This window comes from Xiphophorus couchianus, chromosome 1, assembly GCF_001444195.1.
Source record: "Xiphophorus couchianus chromosome 1, X_couchianus-1.0, whole genome shotgun sequence".
NCBI lineage: Eukaryota > Metazoa > Chordata > Actinopteri > Cyprinodontiformes > Poeciliidae > Xiphophorus > Xiphophorus couchianus.
The window spans coordinates 13,377,940-13,405,849 of record NC_040228.1 but is presented as its reverse complement, the minus strand read 5'-3'; the positions used below and the strand labels follow the sequence as shown (position 1 = coordinate 13,405,849).

Below are 27,910 nucleotides of genomic sequence, written 5' to 3'. Positions count from 1 at the left end.
CATGTACACAAGCTTTCACTGCTCTTTAACCCAATGAGAACTGGTGCAGCTTATTCATGCTTCCCCCTTTCAGAAGTGAAAGCAAAGCGAGTTCGTTTTACCCAAAGCTGCTCTTTTTAAATCACGGTTTGGAGTTTTCGCTGCTGAATCAAGTGCGAACCTCAGTCCTTGAGAACAGAGGTTTTTATTTCCAGCACATGTTTTTGGATCGGAGTTGAAGAAATGTGCAGTTTTTGGGAAGATGTTTTGAACAATTGATGTTGTTTTGTTCAGAGTCAGTTGCACGGTGATGATGGCATTGCACAACTCGGTAGCTGCTGCAGGAGCAAAATTACAGAATTGCAGATAAAATGTCCCCTATCAGTACCTCGATTATCTGTTTTCCCTGTTGGATTGTTTTTAAAGAGTTAAATATGGAGTGTAATGATTTGTCAGTCAATGTAAATGTTTCTGCTCAGCTCAGCTTGGCTTTGTTGGTTTTTGGTCATTCTGTAATGCTTTGCTCCTCCGGGTTTCGCCTGGGTGAATCCATAAATACCTGAGACTCCCTCTAAAAACTCCACATTTTACTAGTTCAGAAACCAAGTATTATATTATGAAATGACTTTTCTTAAAATCAAGAAAACTACAAACAATCCTAAACATTTTCTTTCTAAAACTGCTATGCAACATCAAGTTTTCTTCAGTCAGAGGCGTCCTCTGATTTCCTGTAATACAGACATCTACAGGAGATCTTTCTTGCCCACAGACATCAGCATTTACAACAACCTTTTGAAGAACCTTACAACAGGACTAACAACATCTAATTTATTAAAGTATCTTTGAATTTGAATTAAATATAACTTATTAAGATACCTAAAAATGCAGCTAAGAGGTTTAGGTTTTCCTTTTCCTGATATTGTGCCTGGTTAGTGTTCATCTTCACAGCGTAGTTACAGTTAAGTATTAATATCGCTTGCGTTTTTTCCTTCATGTTGGAACACAACAGCCAGAAACCTTTATTTTGTTGGTGTTTTATGTGATATGCCAAATTAATGAACTGCATAAATGTAAAGTGGAAGAAAAATAATAATAGCTATCAAACAGCTTTTCTTACAGAATCGAAAACATTGGTCTGTGTATTTAATCTACATAACGTGTTTCACTAGTGAATTGAATAACAGAAATAACATTTTCTGTGATATTCTTATTTATTGAATATTACTGCAGTTTTGCTGTTAAGAACTAAGTTAATATGTTAGGCCTGTGGTGTCCAAACATTTTATCATGGGGCCAAAATTATTAAGTTGAAAGAACTTGAAGGCCATAAATAAATATTTTTTAACAATTAAAAACCTAAAAAATGCGCCGCTAATTTTATTCACCTGCTGAACAATAAACAAATCCTGCAGTCATTAATTAAATGAATAATGTAGTCTGATTCTTGTGGTAAATGATTGACAAAATTATTATTATTATAAAAACGGATTTGCACATTTCCTATTTTCTTCGCCTAGAATTTTATTATTTGTCCTGTATTTGCAATTTGGGTCACTATTTCTTCGATAGTGCTTGCTGCATTAAGCAAAGTTTAACAAAATAATTTAAAGCACATTCAGGCCCAACCAAGTCTGTTTTTGAGTAAATCACGCTGGTTGTATTCGGGGATTTTTGTTTTGAAATTAAAAAGAAGAAAACTGTGAGGAAATTCTACAAATCCAGTCCATTTTGTTTTGCCTTAATTAAAAACAAACTGAAGTCTCCTTCTCTGTTTACCAGCTGTTGGATCCAGTCATTTTTGTGGCATGCAGCTGAATAAGAACATTCCCATAAATATTAATAGATGCAGTGCAGAGTTCCTGAAACAACTATTTTAAGGTTTCCTTTGTATATAAAAACTAAAAAAAGTCTGTAGCACGGCCAGCAGCAGGGTTGGAAATGCAGAAGAGAAAAAAAATTTCTGCCTTCTTAAGATTTGACTAAAAATAATCAGCTGAAGTTAAATGGCGTTCCACCTTCCACATGTTTCTTCCAGCAGAGTTTCATGGTTCCAGTAACACGACACATCGTCAGTCACATGTGTAACAGAAAAATAACAATAATAATAGGAGCTGAACTAGCATGAGGCCTTCCTGTAAACCGTTTCCATCAATGTGCACAGCTGGGTTTGGGCCCGCCAACAGGTTGGTGTTTGGCTCAAACTGCTGACACACTCTTTGAGTCGTTTGTGTTTTTTGGTCGGTCGCTCCGCTCCCTGAAGCCCAGCACAGCGCGATATGTGGAAAAAATCACGGAGGCAGCCAGAGACATGGCGGCTGCTTGCTGTTTGACTGATTGTTGCGCAAATTAATTGTTGGAGTGAAATTGTTTCCCTGCTCTGCAGTATTAGAATATCACTCATCGTAATGGAGGCTTTGGGAAGGTTTGACCTCTCAGTCATCAGTTAATCATCCGTCACAGATCCCTGATATTGTATTGTCAAAGTTGAAGTTAATCTCATGTCAGCGTCTGATGATTTCCTCTGTTTTTTACTCCTACCAGCTGCAGAACTGTGCAAAAGTCTCTGTGCATCCATTTTTACATATATCTTGTTTCTGTGGAGACAGATTTCCTTGTGTTTGTTGTCTCAGTTTTATTTTTGTCCTTTAATGTGTACATAAAACTAAATACAAATTCATCTTTAAGTGCTTTTTCTATGAAAAGAAAACCAAAATAGAACAAAGCTGAAAGACAAAAGAGTGTATTGGCATCAGGCATTCGTTACTAGACACAAGCTGTCATGATGTAGATAAAGTAAATGACACGTCATCATCAAAAGGACAGGGGAAAACAGTCAGAAATAATAAAGAAACTGATACATGTGCATCTATGGGAGAGTTTCAAGGTAAAAACCGACACTAACCAAAACAAATATAAAACCCTGCTGCTGGTAAGAATTATTATTATTATAAAATGTACAGAAATGGGCAAAAAAAATACTTGCTGAATTTATGTTTGTAAGAACTGAGTTTTTGTCATCTTCAATAATTTTTGTAAAAACAAATTTAGATTCAGGGTTCAAATAGACACAACGCTTTTCTAATTGCTGCTACAGTGTTAGTAAATATTGATTACAAAATGCACACATTAGAATCAACATGGACTAAACTTAATTTGACTTACATGTGAACATATTGTTTATATTATATCTTTTAAATCAAATGTATATGACTGTATTGTGTTCCTAACAGGGTTTATGTTATAACAATTCATCCATGACAAGTGTTTATTAAAAATATAGAAAATAATCAACGACAATCAAATTGAATAAAAAGACTATCTATAAGAATGACCACATATATTTAGTTAAAATAAACATCAGATTCTAGAATAATCTGCAAGTTAAATAAATAAAATGTTGTCATATTTCACACTGTATCATGTTGAAATCAATATTTCTCTGAAAATTATAATACTAGATGCTTGTATATTAAAACAATATTAACTCAGTAATAGCGATTGGTCATTTTATCACTAGAAACACCCAGAAATATTGTTTAATTTTCAGTGAAAAATCATTTTCTATTATTTTTCTGAAACTTTGTCTACACCTCAATAAATTATTATTTACAAAACATATGCTGTTTTTAAGAGGTTGTCAATATCTTGCTTTAACAATAAGTTTTGCATGTTGTTAAGTGACCCTGCTTTCTGCTGAATAGAGACAATTTGCATCCAGAAAACATTGTTCTATTTTAGACATTTTTTATTTTATTTTCTAATGAATGACAGATCACCAGTCCCTCCAGCATGAACGAATGACGAATTCACTCAGTACACTCACAAAATGGAGAATGATTGATTGAATGACATCAGATTATTTTCACATTTTAGACCATCTGAGCCCCAAGGTATTACTCTGTAATAATGCCAAGTATTAACGCTTCATTTTACCTCTTTCTACTATTTTTTCAGGTGCCGGGGAATCCGGAAAGAGCACTATTGTCAAGCAGATGAAGTAAGTCCAAACTTTTATCACAATCAGGATGCTGGTGTCCATGGCTTTTTACACTTCCTGCAGGAATCCTTTCTGCTATTTTTATTTCTCGCCGATGAAAGACAGGCTCGCTTGCTCTTTTAGCTGCCACACTGTTGAGCTCATCTGTCTGGAAAAATTGTAGCAGCATGGTGGAAACTTTACTTTGTGCCAGTCAGGCAGCGAGGAGGAAGCCCCCCTTTTTTTTTTGCAAATCACGTTAAACAAAGGCCCCAGAGGCTGGTTGTTGCCTGGCAGGACCTGAATAGAGTCGGCCGGTTCCCACGTTAAGCATGCCGTTTGCTCGCTGAAGCTCAAAGTTCAGCACTAATGACAGCGAGACATGAGATCTGCCAAACGTGTAATTAGATATGAGACTGTTAATCCTGCTGCTTGTCTCATATTCCATATTCATTTGGGAATGTGAGAGTCTGTTCTGATTTCATTTATGCTTTAGAATCATCCATGAGGACGGCTACTCGGAAGAAGAGTGCAAGCAGTACAAGGTAGTGGTGTACAGCAACACCATCCAGTCCATAATGGCCATCATCAGGGCGATGGGGCTGCTGAAGATCGATTTTGGCGATGCTGCCCGGGCGGTAAGTTAACAGCCTCCTCCTCACTTGTGGCTTAAGTCAACGCAGGAGTGATTTTGCAGCGTCAGCAGTTGCCGATCGTGTTTTGCAGGACGACGCGCGTCAGCTGTTCACCCTCGCGAGCACGGCGGAGGAAGGAGTGATGTCTCCGGAGCTGACCGCCGTCATCCGCAAGCTGTGGCGCGACAGTGGCGTCCGGGCCTGCTTCGACCGATCTCGAGAGTATCAGCTCAACGACTCGGCTGCATAGTGAGGACGTCACAGTGGGAGCGCTGCGCATTAATTAGTAGCTCCAGATAAGAGCTGAACACGTCTCAGTTGGTTATAAAAATTACACTTCCTGACCTCTCGAACTAGGGGTGTGCTGATAAATCGGCCCCAATTTTGAAAGATCGTGATAGGCGGATACTTTAATGTGAAGCTGATCTTATCCATAGATCTTATCTACAGCCGCTGTCCTCTGTTGCTCTGCCGTGAGAGACGGCTGACAGACCCACCAGGTCATGTCTGCACATTTGCTAACAACAGTCACCCCACTGTTACCGACTCAGCAACCTTCCTGCTATATTTACCAACATTTCAGGTCAGGCTTTTTAAACCATCCAGAAAACTACAATCAGCTCACCCTTATCTCTAACACTTTGTCTGGACTGCATGTTTTCACACATTGCGATGTTACAACCACAAACTTTGGTTACGGTAATTTTATTTGACAGACCAACACAAAGTAGTGAATAATTGTGAAATGGAACAAAAAGATATGTGGTTGTGAATACAACTTTTTGTTTGACCCCTTTTACTCTGAGAGCCCTTAATAAAGTCCAATCATCAGACAGCTATTCTGTGCAGTTCACAGAGGAACACACCAGACGGGTGACGGGTGAAGAGGGATAAAGAAGAATTTAGGTACAAAGTAATACTTTGTGCTCTCTGCTCAATCAGAAATTTGAAAGGATATGGCACAACTTTAAATCTACCAAAACACTGATCTCCACTCGAACTGACAGAATGGGCAGGGACAGCAGTCAGAGCTCGCCAGGTCAGGTGTCAGAATCTGTGGTCAAGACAACCATCAGCCTTTCTGGTGCAGCAATAAAGCCACTGCTGAGAGATCAGATGGCACCGAATGCAAACGTTTTGGCCAACACGCAAAACACTGGTTGAAAATTAACTCGACACATCGACCCTAGACATACAGCCAGAAGGAAACGGTTTGATCACAACATTTTCTTGCAGTAGAATGACCCAGTCAAAGTCCAGAAAGACATCCAAGTGGCGGTAAGACTTGAAAATAATCAACACTCTTCATACAACCTCAAAGAGCCAGAGCCATTTTGCGAAAAAGAATTTAAAAAAAGATCTAAAGCCCCTCCGCTCTGTCAATATTTTAATTTGTTAAAGAAGATCATGGACATTTTTTAGAAATATATGTGATATACTACTGTTTGTTGGTTTATCATATTAAATTATTGTAAAATACTCTAAAATTTGTGGCTGCAATATGACAAAAAGGGGTGTGAAGACTTTTGCAAGTCGCTGTATTTTACCACTTTAGTAATGAAACATGTTACAATAGTCAACCACTGAGTGAAACAGTGTTTTACTTGAAAAAGCAAACAAAGAGCCTAATATAGCCTCTGTCTTATATTACTAATCAAACACAGATGCAGCCCAAGCAGTTCTCTGTTTTCTCCGGTCTGTTTTACTTTATGTTACACCCATCCTGAGCGAAAATCTCGCCCAGTGTGAAGGACGTGTTCTTTGTTGTGCAAACACCCGAGTTGTCATGACTCTCTTTGCGCTGCGAGCAAACCCTGCGACAAGACGAACCAGTGGAGTTAGTCTGTTTTTACTCAACCCACCAGAAGCCAGTGTTTATCATCCATGAAAATATGAGCCCATATTTAGTATTGCTCCGTGGCGTCCTGAGATGTTTTGCTCTAAGTATATTGAGAGATGTTTTCCTGTCGAGCATGACTTTTTTTTTTACGCTTTCAAAGCCTCGTGAGAATGAAGTTAATTTGCGTGATGTCGAAAGGCGGTACAGACAAACATTTGATTAGTGAAAATAAAAACAGTTTGGGTTTTTCACAAACATAAATATTTGCTGCTACATCATGTCCTTTTTTTCGTCCCTCAGCTACTTGAACGCGTTGGACAGGATCTGCAAACCGAACTACATCCCGACTCAGCAGGATGTGTTGCGCACCCGGGTGAAGACCACAGGGATCGTGGAAACTCACTTCACCTTCAAAGATCTCTACTTCAAGTTAGTATTGATGAATCATGGCAGAGCTCAGCCTGCAGGGAGTTTTTGTTGCTATAAAAAAAACTCCTCTTACACTTAGAGACCAGCTGCGTTTGTTTTAAATGGTGGATGTGTTCGTTGTTCAGTTTACTTGTCAAATACTTTTTGATTGTTTTGTGGAAATTGCATACTTGCAAGACATAAAAACATAAAGACTCGTCACACCCCTAGAAGTTTTTCACATTTCTGTTACAGTGTCACAAGTTTTTTTGGTTTTTTTTTTATGTTGAATTTTGCACAAAGTCGCGGGCAAAGGAAAGTGGAATGATGCAACTCTGAGAAATGTGGCATGTACTCGTCTTTTTGTCTTTGCCTAAGTTGCTCAGGTTCAGTCAAATTCCACAGAGAGCATCTGTGAACACGAACTTGCCAAAGATTGTCAGTTTAATTTAGCTCTGGACTTTGACTAGGCCATTCTAATATGCTTTGCATTGTAGTTCTGGTCATATATTTAGGATATTTTTCCTGCTGAAAGATGAACCTTAGTTATAATTCAGATTTTTAGCTTCATCCGTATTCCCATCACCTCTGACCATCCTGCAGGTGCCTGCAGAAGAAAAGCGCCCCACAACATGATACTGCCACCACCATGTTTCCACCATATGCTGTGTCCAGACTCCAGGGCAATGAGGAGAGTTAGTTTTCTGCCTCACAGAGGTTTGCATGTTGACCAGAACAGTTTGAATTTGATGTCATCTGACCGGTAATGTGATTTCTTATGGCTTTGTTAAAAAATGACTTTCCATATAAGCCCAGATTTGTGGATTGCATGGCGAATATTGGCGGTGTTTACAATTCCTTACACCTGAGCTATGGATCTCTGCAGCTCCTCCAGAGTTACCATGGACCTCTTGGCTGCTTCTTTCATTAATGTTCTCCTTGCCCCTTACGTTTTATACTTTTAGGGTGGTGGATCGAACAAAAAAAATTAATGACATTTTATTTATGCAAAATTTTTTTAAACTATGCATTATTTTTTTGTCCAATGTAATGGACAAAACACTTTGTGTTGGTTTATCTCATGAAATCCCAATGCAATATGTTAGGTTTGCAGTTCCAGCAAGACAAAGAAAAGGTTTTAAAACCTTTGTGAGGAACTTTTATTATTTTCTTTTGAAACTATTCTGTCCGTGTTCTTTCCCCCATTTGGTTGATGTTGCTTTGATTTGACACGCAAACCATGGCTTATCTTATAAATGCTGATGAATTTTTGCTCTAATGCCATATGAGCCACCGTTATAATTATATTGCTTCCCTCCTCTTTACATTATTTTATTTTTCCCTCCAGCTTCTGTACTCTGAAATATTGGTAAAGCATTAACTGTAATAACATCGGTGCTCAGAACCTCAAAGTGTGCAATCACTGAATTGGTGTCACAGGACAGGGTGTTCTTTCATTTCGTTTCTGTGTCAGCCTGGGATAGATTTGGTTTGCCTGCAGTGCGCCTCAGGTGGAGCCGGACGCGGCGCGCACACGAACAGGAGATTACAAAGTCAGGTCGCCTGCATGGCGTCCGCGTATACGCTCTGTGTGCCTGAGCCCCGGATTATGAAACCTTGTAAACCTGATATTAAAATGACAGTAGAAGTGATCTGAGTAAACTCATCTGTTAATGCACTAAGTCTCTGCTTTTGTGTTTGTGTGTGTCTGCAGGATGTTTGACGTTGGCGGTCAGCGCTCGGAGAGAAAGAAGTGGATCCACTGCTTTGAAGGAGTTACCGCCATCATTTTCTGCGTGGCGCTCAGTGACTACAACCTTGTCTTGGCTGAGGATGAGGAAATGGTAGGTGATGGATGCGCGGTTGTCAGAGTGGCCATGAATTTGGGATTTATAGCCACACGATCAATATTTTGCGGCCGTAAGTTAAAAAGGTGTGCCGGTGTGGAAAATTAAACTGTGGCTGCACCGTAAACAAGCCGGCCAGGACTGGAAATCAGTCAAACTCATATCAACATTCAAGTCACTGGTTTTCAATTAGTTTTGCCTTTTTGATGTAATTTATGGTTTAGCTGGATCAAATTCACCCTGAAGACAAATCAAGTCCTGCTGCACTTTTTGCTCATAACTCGGAGACTTCACAGTAAGCGTTGGTGCTGTTTGGAGGTTTTCCCCGTTTTTTCAAGTCACATTTGTTCCTCTGTGGGATTTTATTTTTATTCTTTATTGCTGCAGAAAATCCCTGAACTGTGTGTTGAGATCAGCACCAAAACACGAAACAAGCAATGGACCAAGTGACTCTGAAATGAGCTGATTTTATTTTTACTAGCCAGCTACGGAGTAGGATAAGTCAAGTTAATACATTGACAAAATAACTGAGGAAACATACACATCCTTTTTTCAGCCAACACTGTCTTACGGGAATCTTTGTGTCGGATTTTTGTGGTTAATTAGTTTAGAATACCAGAATGCTGAGATTTGTGTTAACAAATGCAGGAGTTCGCTGTTTATGTTTGGTCAACGCTCCCCTGCAGAACATTTTAATAATTGTTTTCTGATCATTAAAGTTGACATTTAAAATGTTTAGAAGCATAAATAGCACCACATCCAGGTCAAAATATATAAAACAATTTAAAATAAATCGATTTGTGTTTGGACACTTTCAATAGTGTCCCAACACAAATAATAGAGGCTTTAGAACGACTTTGCTTTAAAAGTGTCATTATTTACCAAATGACAGTCATACACATTCATGAGGACTCCCTCATGTTCATAACAGGTGTTATTTCATGTTAATTGCAGTGTCATGTCAGGCACACCCCTTCAAATAAAGTGCTACCAAATTGTTAATTTATCAAGTTCTGTTTCTGCAATACACACAGAACCCTATCTCTGTAAGCCGCTCTTCAAAACTGAAAAGACAAGAGTCCATGACGTAAAGCACGGCAGATGTGTGCTGATCTTCATAAGTCAAGAAAATGCTGCAAGATAATAAATACTTACCAACCGTTCCCCTTCACGGCAGCAACAATAACAAAAAGTAAACAACTGGAACTTGACGACCAGCGCTGGATTAGTACTCAAGTTCATTTTGTCTCCACTTGTTGTAAAAGATGATGAAGAGAGACAACCAAATAGGCATCTCTTGAAGTCTCCACAGAAATTACATGTTTAGCGATCAACATTTCTTTACCAGCTGTGCTAGTAATTGTGAGAGGCAGCGTAGACATCCGTTGTGTTTCCTTGTGTTACTTAAGGCTTACAACATACGGTTGATGTGGTTATGACAAATTGTGAAACAAGATTTATTGTTGGCTATCCTGCTTTCTTTAGATGAGTCAATGAGCTAAATTTAATAATGAATGACTACAACTTGCTGTATGTCTTTTTAAAGTTGTGTTTACTGGCGAGGCCTCCTTTGTGAAATATGATTTTACGGCCTTGTTTTCTCACAGCGTAACATGTGGCATTTCATTATGAGCCGCAGAAAGTCTTTGCTTCAGCTCACCATGAACAGCCATGAGGTTCTCTCTGTCTTATACGAGGACTTTCATACCCGCTGGCACTGACTAGTTCTGTGCTTGCAAGCTTTTAAAGGGCCGTAAAAAGAATCAGAGTTAAGTCTGTAACATGTGAAACAGCCATGCGTAAGGAAGGACTATTCGGGGTGAATTCACTGCAGATGTCCTCCACAGAACCGGATGCATGAGAGCATGAAGCTGTTCGACTCCATCTGCAACAACAAGTGGTTCACACTCACCTCCATCATCCTCTTCCTCAACAAGAAGGACTTGTTCGAAGAGAAGATCTCCAAGAGTCCGCTTACTATCTGCTACCCTGAGTACACCGGTGAGGCAAATCTCTTGGTTCTGCTGAAGATTTCTTCTTTATACACTCGGATTTCCTGCTACTGCTCCTTTATTTAGTCTATCTGAGAATTTATTTTTAAATTCATTCAACTTCTAAGATTACCTCAGTATTACAAAAAATACCCTAAAGTTAAGGGAAAATACCTTATTAGATCAGGAGAAATAACATCTAACGTCTGTGACGGTATGGACAGCATTATGCAGCGGTACATATATATTTAAATATATATTATTTTTCTTTTTACTATAGGTGAGAACTCCTACGAAGAGGCAGCTGCTTATATCCAGTGCCAGTTTGAAGACTTAAATAAACGAAAAAACACAAAGGAGATCTACACCCACTTCACTTGTGCCACAGACACCAAGAATGTGCAGTTTGTGTTTGATGCCGTCACTGACGTCATCATCAAAATCAACCTGCGAGAGATTGGACTCTACTGAAGCTCCTGCCACCTTCCAGGTCAGCGTTCTGACTTTCAGCTGTGCTGCTAATCACATATTGACACCATCTGTTCGTTCAGTTGTCAGATCGCTCCTTGTTCAATCCTACACTAATCTAGGGCAGGGAAATATTTGGATTTCAAGGTGTTATTTCCTTTTCCATTTTCCATGTGTGGTATCTGTCTATCTGGCCAGGCAGCAGTAGGAAATATTTATTTTTCTAAGAATATCACCAGCTGCAGACTGACTCTCAGTTCAACGATTGCTGAGTGGCGGGACCAAAGTTTGGTTCGGGTTGCACTTAATAGAAAACAATCCATGCTGTTCGTGCAGCTCCCTCAGGTACACTGTTGGCTAAATTTTCCATAAACTGCAGCTGTGATAGGGTGAAGACAGACACCTCCACCAAAAACCTCCTTCGTTCATCATCTGAATGCTGTCAGTGCAGAGACACACCAGGCGGCACACAGGGGTTATGCTTGCCAACATTTGCATGTCCTGTCGCTTTAAACTCCTGCATATCAATGAGAAACAGCCTGAAATATGACAGACAAAGCAACTTGTAAAAACACTCAGAATGTTAGCATATTTGTTTTCCACGAACACCCTGAAAATATGATGTTGTATGGCAAATTAATTTTTTTTTTTTAAAATGACCATTTTAGCATCTTTTATCCAAACACATTTAGACTTTTATCTGCTTTGTGGTTTGCATTAACTGTTCACATTTAAACAGCAGCATAAAAGTTTGAACATTGTGTAACATCCAAACTTTTTATGAGAGCTGTGTGTGATTACACTTACTTAAAATGCATGAATTTTGTATAATTTGCCATTGCTACATTTTGTACCAATACTTTTAATGGCAGATAAACTTAGTTTAGTGTAGAACTGGGATTATTTTGCTGAGTGGACCTGCTGCTGTAGTGTCTAGTTTGGTACAGGATTGGTGGAAATGTACTGAAGGTGCAGATTCATTACATCACAGCAGCTCATTTCAGATCATACTTAATACACAGTTCCACTAGCGGATCTTGATACTGTTACGTTTTAGTTATTTTCATTTTCGGGATTAAAACACGTAACATGTTATCATTAGTCCTAAAAAAATATCTCTATTTTAAAAAAATAAAAAATGTTTTGGATCAGCCCTTAAAGTCCTAAGATGAATCTTACAATCTGTCTGTAAAGGGAGCTAAAGATTAAGAGTCGAAGCTCATCGCCAAAAATAAATAATCTACAAGTGAAACTATAAATATGGTTTGGTTGCTGTATTCTAATAAGGATTTTAAATAGATTATTAAGGTTAAAAGGTTTAGGTTATTATGTTGTTTTGTTAACTTTTGACACATGCTTTTCTCATTTCCTATCACAAACATTTTTTTTTGGTGATATGACAATAAGTTTAACTCTAAATGTGGCAGAGGTATGAATGATATCAGCTGTTTATGATGTCGTTCTGTTTCTGAGCAGTGATGTGTGATGTGTAATTATGTTTGTTTTATTTGCAGGTGAGTTGAGGGAATCTGGACTTCTGAGGTGTCTCGATGAATTGGAGCATAGTTTTTACTAAAGACTACATTCATTGCCAGGCGGGATCTAAAGGGCAACTCTGGCCACTTTTCTCTCAGTAAAGATGATTACTGCGAGTCCAGCTGTATTTAATATCTTTTGGTTATTCAGACACAGGAAGTCTCTGTTGCTTTTATGTTCAGTATGTAATCTGCACAAGGACTAAAATGGATAATTTCAAAGAATATCCATCGCTACATTTCACAGTGGTTTATGAAAGTTAGGTTCACAGTTCTGTTGTGTCTCGTCTTAAATGTCTGTGATTTGCTTTTGATGACTTTTTGTTTTTGTTAAGTTCTATTTTAATTATTAGAAGCAGTTTATAGATTTAATATTCCCACCTTTGGATATGTGAATTTCATGACTTTTGATTTTGGAAAGATTTTGACGTGAGCCGTTTATAAATATATGTGATGTAATTGTTTGAGTTTGAAGGTAGATAACTAGAGTCCAATGAGGTCATTTCCCCACCAATAGTCCACTTAGTTATTTTGACTTAAACTAGAACAAAATATAGTGAACAATATGTTTGAAACAAATCACTGAGGAAATCAATATGAAGGGACATTTTTATTTTATTCTGCTTGTTTATTCTTATTTCATTTTTATTTGGACTATAAATGTTACTAATATTATTGAATCAGTAAAGGTCAGTGTCTGTTTTTTTAAGGTAATATTATGCTGTAAACATGGAAGTTGGTGTCATTTCAAAAATATAAAGGAGATAGTTTTACTCTTTAGCCATTTGCCACTGCTGTGTAGTCATGGTAAAAAGAAAATTTCCCTAAATGTCAGCGCAGTTATCTGAAGAACTAAATGCACCCTTGCTGCTTCCACTGGATAACGAAGGTAAAGTAGCAGCCAATTTAAAATGTTCCCGCAGAAATGGACGACTTAGCAAGCTCCATCTTTGGCCATGTTTGAAAAACAGACAAGCATGTCTGGTGGGGAAGCAGAAAGTCTCTAAAATAGCAAAGATGCATCTGAATCAAGCCTGCAACTTCTCCAATCATTAGAGATTCATGGATGTAAGAAAAAGTGCCATGATTTCAGAGAACCAACTCAGCAGATCAGCATAAGTGGCTCACATCAACCATGAAGCATGATGGTGGAAAGTTGATGACGTACTTTGGTTTGAGTTTGAGTTTAAGTCAGATGCTTCACTATGGTATAAAATGAGTTTTTTTTTAATAAAATCAGCTTTTTAAACAGATATTTCCAATGTACGGAGCCCCATAGGGGACATGGGGATTTCTTTTTTCTTTTGCGTTCCCTCGCAGTAATGTACTGATTAGTTCATGTGGCGTAACTGAATACTGTAAGCCTCTCTTACGGTGTCCATCGTACGTTCTGCTATGACTTAAGGCTTTCGTGAGGTTTTTCCATGCATGTTACAATCTCGTTGTGGAATATCTGAAGTTTTATATCTTTTTCTTTAGGAGAGAATTGCACCACAAACCTACGATATAAACAGAAACTTTCTGTAAGTAGAAAACTAAGAAAAAAATGCATCCAAACTATTTGGACTATTTCTGAGTTATTATCGCAAGGAAATAAGTCATCTGACAGTTTTGTGCTGGTTGAATGGCTTAAAGGGTCGTTTTCATGTGCAGTTTTATCTCAACCTTACACGAACAGACATAAACATGCAGTGAATAAATCGATTTTCAATAAAAGAGTTAATAATAAACACATTCTCAATGAGGCTCTTTAAGTGTGTATATATTCGAAATTTTGAATTGACATTTGGGACTGTATACAAAATAGACCAGCAAATATTACAGCAAGCCTATTGCGAGGGAACGCAAAAGAAAAAATGTTCTCCATGTTCCGTAGAGGGCTTCGTACCAACGTGACTTTGACCAAGCTAACGTCTTCAAAAACTCTTCATCATTGTACAAATGGCAATGTCAATGCCTTGTCCATGAGCTGGGTGTGAAAACGCTGACTTTATTTTTAGACAGACACTAAATTAGTTCTTCTTTTGAATTGCACTCTGGAAAACTTTGATTTAGATTGTTTATCAGTAATGATTTTCACTTGGCTGCCATTTCCACTTACATCAAAACAGGATATTTATAAGACAGCAGTTCTGTCATCAACAAGCAACAGGCTGAAGCTGTCAGGATGGGCCTCATCATCCACTGCTTTGTTCAGTGGATGAAGATGTAACTGATGTAAAGACACAGACACACACACACGTGAAGTTAATGCATCTTTATTTCGTGCCTCTACATTTCATCAGAAAGAACAGATTCCCATTCCCTTTTCTCATAAAGCATCCATCCTCTAGTGTTTTCCTCTCATATGTTTCCAGATAATTCATCATTCAAAATATAACTCGTCTAATCTTATGTACAAAGTTCATCTACCATGTTTGTTGTTGTCAGATTTATTCATCACAATAAAATGTTAAGTGAATTCAGTACATTAACACTATGTAGGTTAGATACATGCACAATTGGGTTTGTAATCTGGACAAACTGCAAGCAGTGGGAACATCAGAGATATCTGCTCAGCAACTTTTCAGCTTAAATATCAAGATCACAGAGACTATCGCACTCAAAAACAAAACAAAGAAAATTGTCTATTCAGAATTTTTTTTTCTTTTTTTTTTTTTACTTTTCCCAGATGGCTTTAAATGTTTTCACAGAGCTTGGCTTTCAGCTCAATTATGATTTACAATTTATAAGTTTTAAAAACTCAATGATAATCAGAGAAGCAGCTATTTCATCTTCGTACCTTTAATCTTTTAGCTGTGTAGGAATCTGAGGCTCCACAGTGTTCACATGGTGACTAAGTATCTGTTTTTACCCAGCCGGACATGCAGAGAGTTGCAGGAAGGTAACATGGGAGATGATGATATTCTCTAGGAGCGTCCAGCCACAACTTGACGTGGAGATGACGGCATAAAACACAACAGTCTGAGGATGCTCTGTGCCCCGTTGGTACACTTCTTTCCTAATGCCAATGTGTGCGGGGCTCCGGTTGAAAAAGATGTTCTGAAATGAGAGAAGACGAGGAAAAGTTGTTGAAAGCCGCTTAAGAAAACGTAAAAGTACATTGTTGGGAGGTTGTAAAGACTTTATCACAAGTCGTCATGGGGATTGCATCAGTCTTTTTATTTATATTTGTCATCCTCAGCAGTCCACCGAGGTCCAACCTTTCTTGCTTGAGTTTCTGTTTTCTCATGTTATGGCCAGTTGTTGTTGGTGAGAAAATATTGACTTAATTAAATTTGCAGGGCTCTGTCTCATCCCGTTACTGTGTGTGAAGACAGTTTTTAAAGATCTCGTACCTCTCTCCCATCACTCTGGAGCTGCTTAGAACAGACCGCAGTCTTTAAGGTTTTCTTTGATGATGATGTCCGTCACGGCGTTGAACACGATCTCGACGTTCTTCGTGTCTGTGGCACAGGTCATGTGGGAGTAGATTTCTTTCTGACCTTTCTTCATGTTCAAATCCTCGAATTGTGTCTTGATGTAGGCACTGGCATCATCATATGTGTTGGGGCCTGAAAGACGTTTTTCGACATATACATGCATCAGTTAATAGAGACAAATCAACACTGCCCTGTCTTCATTAATACTCTTTTTTTGTTCTTATATTAGCATATTTATTTCCAGACCAAAAGCTAGAAAAACACTAAATGACAAGTTTGAACACAAACGCCACAACTTTAAGATCTTTATCAATAAATAATGTAAAAATGAGTGAGAGAGACAGAAATGACACCCAATCAGATCCAATGAATTATTAGAAGTGAAAGATAATATAATTAACATCCAACATTACTTATTATTTTATTTAATCTATTATTATTTAGGAAGTGCATTCCTCTTTGACTTTATATTTTAGTCAACTAAACCTAAATAGAGATTGACTGAAATGAGGGTTGATGACGAGAAAAAGAGAAAATCTTATGATGTATATGTCACCTGTGATCTGCACCCAGTTTTGATGCTGCATTTGAGTTGGGATTAGTGGCGTGTAATTCCCAGTGTCCTCCTGCATCAGGACAGGGCACGCTACTTTTAACTTGACATAAACATCTCATGTTGTTATTATTATTTTTTCTCTTAATTTATAAACAACTGTCCATTGGCGACCTGTCCAGGGTGTACCCCGCCTCTCGCCCAGTGACTGCTGGAGAGATAGGCACCAGCCCCCCACAAAGTTGCAAGGAGATGAGACTATAGATCAGTGGTGCCCAAAGTCGGTCCTCGAGGACGAGCATCCTGCATGCTTTAGTTCTCTCCCGGGTTTAACACATCTGGATGCAATGATGGCTCATTAGAGGCCTAAGAAGAGCACTGACATGCTGAAAAGGTCGTTACTACCACCAGGGAGAGAACTAAAGCGTGCAGGATGTCGGCCCTGGAGGACCAACTTTGGGCACAACTGCTACAGACGATGGATGATCTTGCATTGAAAGATGAACCATCCATGGGTGCACTCACGATGAACAGGATGTAGGTAACAGCTGTTTGTTGTCATTTGCAATTTCAGTTTCAAACATTCAGCATGCTAAGGTGAGTGAATCTTTATCAGTGGCAGCATAGATAGAGACTACATAATGTTATTAATGCGTCATTGTTGTGGTATTAAAGTCACAGTTGCAGATATTCAGAGTTGGTCAAGGTTTGTTGGAGCTGAGGTGCTCATCCGCTAAACTAAATAATAAAATAATCACAGACCTCTATGATCTATAATTTCCCATTATAGTATCTATGGTTTAAATTTCTTTGAATAAAATGCCAGAGAACGTGTGACTGTTGTTTCTCCCCTGTGTTGGAGCATAGATAAATTCAGTGTTGCTTTTTTTCCCCTCATAAATAGCTTCGCCCTCTTTGGGAGGCAATGCAACTACTTTTGGTTAAAAAAAAAATTGTTTTAGGAGTTTTAGGTGCCTGAATGTTACAAGCAAGAATAACTTCTAGCCACTGATTGTAAAAGCTACACAAGAAAGTCTTTCACTTTATTGAGAGAGGTTTCATTACTGGATGTTTTACAGCTTCATTGAATCTCCAGATAAAACAATGCATAATACCACAACATAATTTTAACTGAGTTCTAGATAATGCAAGACCTTAAATGTTATACATATACATATACATACATAATTTCCATTCAAACTATGGAAGCAGCTATAGTTTGAATGGCTGCTTCCAAAGTTGGCATCTGTTGAACGTACCGTCATAGTCAGGGAAGCAGATACTCAGATGGACTTTCTTGATCTTCTCCTCGAAGAGATCCTTCTTGTTGAGGAAAAGCACGATGGAGGTCAGAGCGAAGAATCTGTGGTTGCAGATGCTGTTGAATAGATGGAGGGACTCGTGCATGCGGTTCTGGAAAGACCAGAGACACAAAAACCGTCATGACATGTTTGTTTTTTTTTTAAAACAACATTGCAGCCATTCTGACTCACCACTTCATCGTCTTCTACAAGCACCATGTCGTAAGCGCTGAGGGCTCCACAGAAGATGATGCAGGTCACACCCTCAAAACAGTGGATCCACTTCTTTCTCTCTGACCTCTGACCTCCCACGTCAAACATCCTGTAAAGCGTAAAAAGTTGAAACAAGCTCTGAAGTGGCCAAACTGGGAACCTTTATTTAGATTTTATTTTTTTATTTCTGGGCTAACCTGCCTATCGGGACCGCATGGATTATGAAATCTGTTCAAATTAGGAGATACACTAAAACTACAGGTTTAATTATTTACTTAAGGTTGTCCTGCATCAAACCAGGTCAGGAAGTTAACTTTGGGCCAATATGTTTCCGTGGACAGTGCAATCAAGAGTCAACTCGATTTCCATCAATATGTAAATGTTGAAGCTCACCTGAAGTGCAGCTCTTTGCAGGAGAACTGCTCTTCAATAATACCAGTTGTTTTGACTCGAGATCGCAGCACGTCCTGCTCGGTGGGCATGTAGTCCGGGAGACAGATCCGGTCCATTTCGCTGAGGTAGCTGAAGGTGTCAGGACGAACAGCAAAGCAATCAAGATTTGCATATATGCCCTTTGTATCTACACAATGATCATCCTTTTTATGTTGCTTAACGCTGGGAAAGCCGCTCACTATCCAGCAGAGTCGTTCAGTTGGTACTCAGCGGCTCTCTCGTACGCGCTCTGCACTCCAGAGTCTTTCCACAGCTTCTTGATGACATCAGACAGCTCAGGAGGCATTGTCCCTTCCTCAATGGAGTCTGACAAGTTCTGCAGCTTCTGCCCATCCTCCTACGAGTTTCATGCACGATAAGCACAGGTCATGGAAAACAAGGTTATTTATTTATTCGATTTTAATTCTGCTTTGGAATTCGAGAGCATCAGAAAACGTCTGCAGCACACCTGCGCGGAAGGTGAGCCAAAATCAATGCTGAGCATCTCCATGCCTCTGATGATAGCCAGAGCCGACTGCAGGATGTTTCCGTAGATGATCGTCCTAAACTCCATTTGCTCCTCTTTTGTGTAACCGCCTTGGTGGAGAATCCTGTGTGTGAGCAGAAAAACAACTTTTCATCACTGATTCTGCCACAGGTGGACAAAAGTCTATTTGAAACAACATAAAAATAACATTGGTAAATAAAAGTTGTTTAAAAAAAAAAAAATTAAAAGTTGAATGGCAAGCTCCAGAGCTCCCACTGTTCATATTTGATCGGTCTAATGCCTACAGTGCCACCCTGTGGATTTTCTTTACTCTCATCGCCACATAAAAAAAAAAACTGAGAAACTTTCCAGTAACGGATTTTAATACTTACTTCATTTGTTTTACAATGGTGCTTTTTCCTGATTCACCAGCGCCTGAAAAAGAAGGAAAATGTCAGTGAGGATATCTGGACTTCTCTTTGAAGCATTTCTCTGTCATCATTCAAATGTGTGCATTTAAGATCCAAACGATGCCCAATGCAAAAACACAAAATATTACAAAGTAATTTTGGTTCAGTTTCCAGTGCAAATAAACAGACAAAACTAACTTAGAACTCACTTCTCAGCAAGACATTTTTTCCCATTTTACAAGTGAAATAGTCTGTTAATGGAACAAGTGCTTTATCATCAATGTTAAGGGATTATTTACTTAAAAATAGGCTCGTGTATTTTGCTGAAGAGTTAGCTCAATATTAGCTCGGAGTGATCAGGAAGGTTTGGGTGGTTATAAAGTTCTCTAAAGACCAAAATCACACCAAAACAAGCCAATATTTTCATCATGTTGTTGAATTTTACTCCAAAGTTATTTGGTTCTCCGGCATTCTTTCGTGGTTCCTGAAGATTTTGCACCCTCTGGTAAAATCCCACCCTCCCAATAGACAGTGCATTGGCAAAACCACAATGCATAGTGAACAATCTTTAGTCTCACGTTTTGCATCTGAACAATGAGCATGCAAGCCTAATGTGGGTTAATCACATAATTTCGGTGGCAGAATTGGATGTGCTGGCTGAAGAAGAGCTTCCAAGCAGATCAGGCTCTGCACTTCCATGAAAGCTGCCGCTGAGCTGAAGGAGTTTATGGCGTCAGAGAGCAGTGAGGGCTGACCGCCTTTCTCAGCCACACTAAGCCGTAGACTTACTGCTGAGCTTTTAAAGGGTTCATCAAACCTTTTCAAAGGAGATCCCAGGTTGGCTGTAGTGGTCATTAGTGAGTGGAGGGTGGGAAACGTTTTGTCATTCAAGAAAAAATGCTAGCTAGCACCATCATCTTGCCTTCTGTGAGTCTCTGTTTTACAGGCTTATGCTTCTATATGTTTGTTATATATGAACTGTTGAATAGATTTTTAAAAACATGTTTTTTTAGCCAATTTCATCAACAATGTGCATTAAATGAGCAAAGAAATTAGTGAAATTAACAATCGATGTAACTCTTAAGCTCAGAAATCTCATTTGTACTCTTTATAGTTCACTAATTTTAAAGCAGATTTAACTACTTTCAATGTGTCTGTTATGTTTTTGTCCTAATTTCTTTACAGATATTAAGCTTTTCATGTGAGGTTAAGACTATGTTAAAAAATATAATCAGTGTTTACATTTGTACAGATTATTCTCAATATTTAAATCATCTGCAAACCTGCTAAACATGGTCTGTAATTTGTAGTTCTTCTCTCCTACCACCAGGGGGCTCTCCGCTGAACATTTTCCTGTGTTGTTGCTGTCATTGTCAGTGACAAACAGCAAGTTGCTGCCAAAAAACTTTAAAAAAGGGACCAACTTCAGTTTCCATCCGATGGTTATTATCATGCAATTCTATATCGTATCCAGAAATGTCTTATAGTGGATGATATATAGATGAGTCTAAAATCCAGAATCAGAACTATGTCAGTCGGATGTAAATGCCATTAAAACATTTTTGTTACACATCATGTGCGAGTTGAGAATCAACAAAGACCTCAGCAAGTGGATCTGCACTAAACCTGTTAGCTAATCGGATTGTCGTATCACTGCAGGACTGTGATTCATTTAGACTAAAGTCAGTGATCTTTTAAGAAGCTGCGTCCTTTCGTTAGAACCAGAAAGTCAGCAGCCGCTGGTCAACCGGGAGCAGAGGCTGTTATTTCAATACAATCGCCAAATTTGTAAGGAAACTTTGAAATATAGTCAAACTGTGGGCATTAATTATATAGTTATACTTAAATGTCGAGCATCAGTGTGAAAATCTGTCAAAATACTTCATCAGTTTTTATCTTCTGTCTATATGTTTAATAATTACTTTCTCTGAGGTTGTGGATTAGATTCTCTACAGACAAATGATTTCCACTTCCTCTGTCTGTTGTTTTCCTTTATCTGAGGTGTAATCCTGAACTGTGGGAGTGGGTTAAAGCTTCATCTCTGCAGTCAGTTCTCTTGGTTGCAAAAAGATCCGGAGAGAAACTTAAACCAAAATCAAATGGTCGAAATCCAAAATGCGAGACATTAAAAATTAAACAAGTGAGTAGAGTGAAAACCTTCATCTTCCAACCTTTGCTAGTCAAATGTCTTACTATGGTTAGTTTAAACTTTGGTCCGCAAACCTAAAACTATAAGTATTCTGATTTATTTCATGCATCTTCTCTGAAGTTATCCCTGATTTTAAAAGCTTCGTCCGTACTCAGAGTCTTCTGAACCCAAAACCCATCAGTTGAAGAGCTTAGCATCACCTGTCGCTGGAGACAAAAAGCACAACTTCAACTAACAAGGTCCACTCATATACAACAACTCACCAAGCAGCAGCAGTTTGACCGTTTTAGCCTCCTTATCGGCATCTTCCTGGAGCTGTTTTTCCAATTCCTTGGACTTTTTGTCCTCAGCGCTTGCTCCTGCACCCATGATTTCTTCCTCCGCACTCTCAAGGTCCTCGAGGAAGGAAATTTTGACGGGTCTATGTGAGCACCTGCAGAGAATCCAATCACAGCACTAATTGTGCTGAAAGGTGATTTTAGAGCGGAAGGAGATTGGGAAGGAGGGGTTGAGCTTTCCTGAAATGTATCTTGATTAGATGGAGTGTCGTAAAGGCTCAAATGAAGTCACCAGCTTTCACCAGTAGAGATTCACTTCTTAATTCCCTGTTCTTAAACCTGGACTTAGGAGGGGCCTCTTCCTGATTGGCTGTTCAATCCATTTAATCTATTGAGGGCGATGGGGATTGAGGTAAAAGAAGGGGAAAATGATCTCGGACATGTCAGGGTGCAGTGAAAGACAATAATGTCAATATTTGCTTGTTTTTCACTGATCTGATGTGACTCGGTGATGGAACATATAATGCATGTTCAGAACTACCTATGACTATTATTCCTGTACAAATATGAAGCATGGAAGGAAACTATTACTCCTTGTTTTAGAGAAAAGGATGCAGGACGTTCATTGTTTGCATTTCAGAAACATTCTCCATTTAGATTTTATCTTGAGTTTACAAGTGTTGCTCCTCTCATCCCAACTTGAATTTCATGCTTGATGTACTCTTGACTCCAGCATCCGTCACATGGATGAGGCCTCCTGCCTCATCCATGTGTCTTATAAACTTCTTACGGCTAAGAGGTTTAAATCCCAGGTGGTGAGGTGGCAGCTAAATACGGCAACAGTGGCTGCACAGTGCCGTACAGAGGGGTCTCTTCGACGGCGTGACCTGAAAGCGTGGAGCCCATTACACAATCTGCGTCAGCTCCAGTGAGATCTCATCTCACACATTTAAATGCACCTAAGTAAAATTTGTATTTGTGCAATTGTTTCGAGGAGGAGACGTGGAGGTTAAGCCCGGTCAGATTATCCTGCAGGATCGAAGCAGCGAATCTTGTGAGCCGCCTTGTGTGGTTCGGAGGCAGAGAGCAGTGGGCGTTGTCTCCGGCACTGTTGGGTCACCGCTCGTCAGAGGCCGAATACTGAGAAACTGTACATGAGATTACTAAATCCATCAAAGGCAGATTGTTTCTGTAAACTTTGCTTTAAGTATGTGACTGAATCAGCCGACAAAACACTCTCTTCAGCTCTGTTTGCAAACAAGCTTCATACAGGGTAGAATGCAAATAAAAAAATAAAAAAAACAGAATAAGGTTTGAAAATGATACTGACTTTATATTTATTGACACCACTGAAAAGAACGTGGAAACAGATTTCAAACTGGGTTTTTTTTCAGCAGCATAATTTCACACACAAAAAACAAACATTTAATTCTAAATATTTATTCAATGGGTAAAAATAGTAGATAATTACCTGATGTTAATACTTTTAAACTGCTTATGAGGTAAAAACAAGGCTGATTGTACTTTGAAATATTAAAAAGATAAGGCGTTTCTCCATAGTGCTCACTGACTCTCCTCATGGACTCAGTAGAAAGAAGCTGGAGGACAAAAATTATACTGAAATAATACTAGCATTACCTCAAAATAATAACACTCAAATGTAAGTAACAAGTAGAGTAATAGTAGAGTAATAGTAAGATTAAAATGTATTTTGTAAAAACATTAATTGTAATGAGTCTGGTCAGAACATCTGATTGATTTATTTTTTGAATGATGTATTATTATTATTATTGTTACTCCTGATAAATTTAGGCGTAGATTATTTTTTCCATGTTTCAGCATGTTTCTTCAGACTGGAAGTGATATTAATGGTGTATCCAGGGCCCAGTCAAAGTCCCGTCTTGAGTCTAATAGAGAATCTACGGACGGAGCTGATCGAGTTCCTGAAACTCTTTTTGTGTTTTGCAAACTGTTTGCACATATGCAGGTTTGTGTAGGAGGAGCCGGTTGTTCAAAACTTCGATCGACCTTTCATCCTGGCAGACAGCCTGAGAGTTAAGTGGCGTCACAATGAAACAGGATAAACCGCGGACCGGCCACTGGAGCGACTAAACCAGAACATCTCCAAATGAATGTTGGAAATGGTGAGAAGCAAATAAAAATCAACAATTGAGCAACACTGAATTCATATAAATACTTATTTTCAAATAAGACACAGAATGTGTGCAAAGCTAGCAGCACTGTCTTGACTCTATGCTGACTTTCATCTCAACTGGGCAATCGACAATTACTCAGTTGTCTCCTGAATTACTCAAGGCTGCACACTTCATTCTGCCGCTAATGTTCCACTAATTGCATGCAACCTGGTGCTTGCAACCTAAATCCCTGAACGCTTTCAAGCAGCCTAATCGCTGTAACATATCGAGTGGTGGCAGCCAATCCCATTAGGCCGTGGTCGGAGTAGGCCGCGCCCGGTGTGCAGCCACCGCGGCTCTGATCTGTTGACGAGATTACAGCCTTAGATCCATCTGAGTGTCAGAAACGAACCACTTTACATCATGACCCAAGGAAGGGGAGAGAAAAAGTAGCTTTGCCCCCATTTAGTACGGATGAGCTGGTCAGGGTGAAAGCTTGCTGATGATTTCCCTAGATGATGAATGAAAAAGGCTCATTCTCCTGCTAATAATGGGAGTTTCAATGCGGTTGGACATGAGAGCCTCCTTTAAACAACCCCATCCTGTTTGACCGATGATGAAACTAAATCGAAGACCTCTGTGATCCTGGAAGTGTCAGTGAAATTCAGTTTTCCTCCCTGAGAGATGCGCATTGAAGTGTGATTTTGGCTTTGGTAGAAATAGATGTGTGTGAAATCCTCAGAAGGCTCCACAGGCTGCCAGCCACCGATGAGCTCACGTGGTTTTAGTCTAAGAGCTTCCCAACTGAGGACAAAACAAATGAGTCTCTCCAGTGATACATGCGGGTGGGACCTTTGCCACGCTGCACTATTAAATGTATAAAACAGCCACAGTTCATGTCTTGAGTAATAATGGTAATTTGTTGTACTAGATGATTAATTTCATGGCTTGACGTTAATTAACTGCTTAAATGCACATTTTCGGATAGGTTTGAACTGTATCTTCATGACATACACATTAATTAAAAGCCTTGTGTATTCAAAAGGAGATTTGTGTTTCATCGGTTATTTATTTGTTGGATCATTAATTCTTGGCATTAAATCAGATACTGCAGGGAAAATGTGTTTCTGGGTCTAATATATGACTCATTTTATTGGAGTGAAGCTGGAAGAAAAAAGGTCATATTGACAGATTAATTTATTCATCTAATAAGCAGCAACACTCTCCTGGAAAACCTGTGTGATCATGGATAGAAACTAAACACACTTTGTGCTGCAATCTTGATATTATTAGAAAATAAAAGAAAATGTTCCAAAGAAAAATGAAAGTCTTTGCTGACAAATCTTTGCTTGATAATAATTTATTTCATGAGTTCAAAATGTTGCTGAGCAGCAGCAGTAGAACAAAAATACTTATTTTAAATTTAGATCACTTATAACATGAAATGATATGATTTAATTTCATCTTAGCCTGATCCTGATAAACCCTGAGGTTCTGTCACTCAGCCTCTGGTTTGCCCTGCATGTATAAATGTGTCGTCGCTGCTGAGCAAGAGGAAGTGTGTCTGAGGTCAGTGTGTGTGTGGCCTAATAGGGATTAAGAGGTGGGTCAGCTCTGGAGCAAAAGTCAAAAGCTCAAAAAAAGAAAAGAGTCTGTCAATATATTCATTTAATGTATTGATTACCAATAGATGAGACAACATCAGCAGGTTGTTTGGATATTTACATGCCTAAGCAACCTGTTTTCTGAGAAGTCCTGAGATACAGTTTAAAATGTTCTACTTCGTATAAATGTGCATTTTAAGCTTTTTAAGTTTACCTTGGGTTGAGTTATTTTACTGAGCTGTGGCTGAAGCTAAAGATTAGGGTGATGGTAAGGAGGCCTTACTATCCATGTGTCGAGATCTCTAACACTTTGAGCTAAACTGTCAAAAATTATGAGGGGAGACAAGAAAAAAGTGGGTCAACAATTAGCAAAAATTTGTTGATTGCTGTAATGCAAGTAAATGTTTTGATTAGATTATTCATAAGGGCATTAATCATTTCAACATGCCACATTTTAATAAAAAGTAAATGTAACATTTTCCAAAATTGTTGCCCATTTTACAGTGATTTATTATCTTATCTTTTTTCTTCATATGTTCTATTTTAAATCCTTTGGGTTGGATAAAAATAATAAATCCAAATCTGCCAGGGATATGAATAGATTAGGGATTAGCTGTATGATGTTCAAATATAAAAGTGTCATTGTAGAGAAAATGCGACTCTCCTTATCCTACTGTACACCCATGTTGTTGAAATGTGTGAAATGCTGTTTATTAGAAACCAGAGAAGAAGAAGAAGAAATGTCAGGCTGTATTAATCATCAATATGTTCTCAAAATGTCATATATATTTATGAGAAATTAAAAGAAGAGAAAAGAAAAATCATAACCAGGACTGCTGGACAATTGATTTTCCACCAGGGTGAATCAGTCAAATCCCCTCAATGGATTTCAGAGCAACTTAGAGATATGAAATCTATAGATTCTTCACCAGTAGATAAATGAACTGGTCAAACTGGAAAGAGTCCATCAAGACTTACAGAGTATTCAAATGGGAGTTGAGTTTCAATCTGGTGACCCAAAACCACCTAAAGCAAATTCTTCCTGCAAGATAAAGACATAAATGTGTTGATAACCTCATTAGAAAAGACCGAGGGAGATGGTAATAAATTATAGGAAAAACAATCATGACAAAACTACCAAAACACTTTAAGGAAAGACAGACGAATTAAGGCGGGTTGATCACCTCCAGAGCATCGTCAGTGCCAGCGAGACCTTGACTCTAATCCAGCTGAAGATCTGCAGATGGATTTATAGACAGCTCTCTTTGACAGAGCCTGAGTCAATCTGTGAGGGGAGGGGCCAATATTCCCCTTTGTTGGTGTGAAAATCTGGGACCATGGTACACAAACGCTCTGGAAATGTGTAATTTCTCCAACTGTTGTTTTTCTAATCCTCTAATGATACATTTTGCTGTTTGAAAGCTGGTGTCATTAAAATGAGCAAATGAAGCTTCAAAACGACATGATTCACTTTCTTTTGACTGTAAAGGTCATGTGGCGACTACAGCGTGGAGCTGGGTTACACAAGATGTCACAGTTTCTCTTCATGCCACAAGAGGGCGCATATTTCCCACTGTTGGCATGAATAAGTAATAAGAAACACCACACACACACACGCACACACACACACACACACACCCTCCTGCTGAGTGCATTCATTCATGGTTGACCCCATTAAGCCCTTGGTTGGCAGTGAGCTGGTCTCACCGTACCACAGGAGGGCTTCAGTCAAAAATTGCTCATGTTCAAATGCTCACCAAGGCGCTGCATGTTTATCTTGTAACTTTTATTAAAGTATTTTTCTTATTTCAGGTGCCCTGTTAAATGCATGCCTAAACATGCATTGTCGTTTTATATCATAAATCCATTACTTATCTGGAAATGGAGGTTTAGGAATTAAAATTAATGATTAATAAGGGAGTTATGAAAATGTTCATAAAAATTAAGTAGAGAAAAATAAGACAAAATTAATTAGGTAAAAGAAAAAGTACATGTTTGATGTCTTTTAGCAAAAGTAACAAAAGGTGATGTAATGTACAAAGTGGCAAAGCAGAATAATTAAAGGCATTAAGTAACTAAAAAGTGTACTTCATTAGCAATTATAATAAACCAAAAGTGTAATTATAAGCATACTGTAATCACACTACTAATATATAAAATATGTAATGCCAATATACTTAAAATACATTCGAAGTATATTTTAAATGTAATTCAATCACAAAAATAGTACACTAAAAATATACAAAT

At 38.6% G+C, this 27,910-nt stretch overlaps 2 protein-coding genes across 3 annotated transcripts in view; one reads left to right on the top strand and one right to left on the bottom strand.

Moving 5' to 3' along the window:
• Positions 1 to 13,367, top strand: part of gnai3 (guanine nucleotide binding protein (G protein), alpha inhibiting activity polypeptide 3) — a 28,699-nt gene extending 15,332 nt beyond the window's left edge. For both annotated transcript variants that reach the window (XM_028017929.1, XM_028017919.1), the window contains exons 2-9: positions 3,934 to 3,976; positions 4,452 to 4,593; positions 4,682 to 4,839; positions 6,731 to 6,859; positions 8,553 to 8,682; positions 10,533 to 10,686; positions 10,957 to 11,166; positions 12,659 to 13,367. In XM_028017929.1, coding sequence (XP_027873730.1) covers positions 3,934 to 3,976; positions 4,452 to 4,593; positions 4,682 to 4,839; positions 6,731 to 6,859; positions 8,553 to 8,682; positions 10,533 to 10,686; positions 10,957 to 11,147 — 947 coding nt within the window. In that variant the 3' untranslated portion in view covers positions 11,148 to 11,166; positions 12,659 to 13,367. The remainder of the gene's footprint in view (positions 1 to 3,933; positions 3,977 to 4,451; positions 4,594 to 4,681; positions 4,840 to 6,730; positions 6,860 to 8,552; positions 8,683 to 10,532; positions 10,687 to 10,956; positions 11,167 to 12,658) is intronic.
• A 28-nt stretch (positions 13,368 to 13,395) lies between these two features.
• Positions 13,396 to 22,210, bottom strand: gnat2 (guanine nucleotide binding protein (G protein), alpha transducing activity polypeptide 2). Its single transcript, XM_028017906.1, has 9 exons — positions 21,910 to 22,210; positions 19,480 to 19,522; positions 19,070 to 19,211; positions 18,801 to 18,958; positions 18,562 to 18,690; positions 18,148 to 18,277; positions 17,914 to 18,067; positions 16,018 to 16,233; positions 13,396 to 15,721 (listed from the first exon to the last, which is right to left on the bottom strand). Exons 1-8 carry the CDS (start codon positions 22,013 to 22,015, stop codon positions 16,043 to 16,045), a joined length of 1,053 nt encoding a protein of 350 aa, XP_027873707.1. The 5' UTR covers positions 22,016 to 22,210; the 3' UTR covers positions 13,396 to 15,721; positions 16,018 to 16,042.
• Between the last annotated feature and the right edge of the window lie 5,700 nt (positions 22,211 to 27,910).

What these genes read in the sequence shown, in the direction of transcription:
- gnat2 (XM_028017906.1), bottom strand. Translation starts at nt 22,015, where the DNA reads ATGGGTGCAGGAGCAAGCGCTGAGGACAAAAAGTCCAAGGAATTGGAA. An exon ending in ACCATTGTAAAACAAATGAA is followed by an intron (nt 19,212 to 19,479) that starts GTAAGTATTAAA and finishes GCTCACACACAG; the next exon opens with GATTCTCCACCAAGGCGGTT. An exon ending in CTGCTTCCCTGACTATGACG is followed by an intron (nt 16,234 to 17,913) that starts GTACGTTCAACA and finishes AACGTCTTTCAG; the next exon opens with GCCCCAACACATATGATGAT.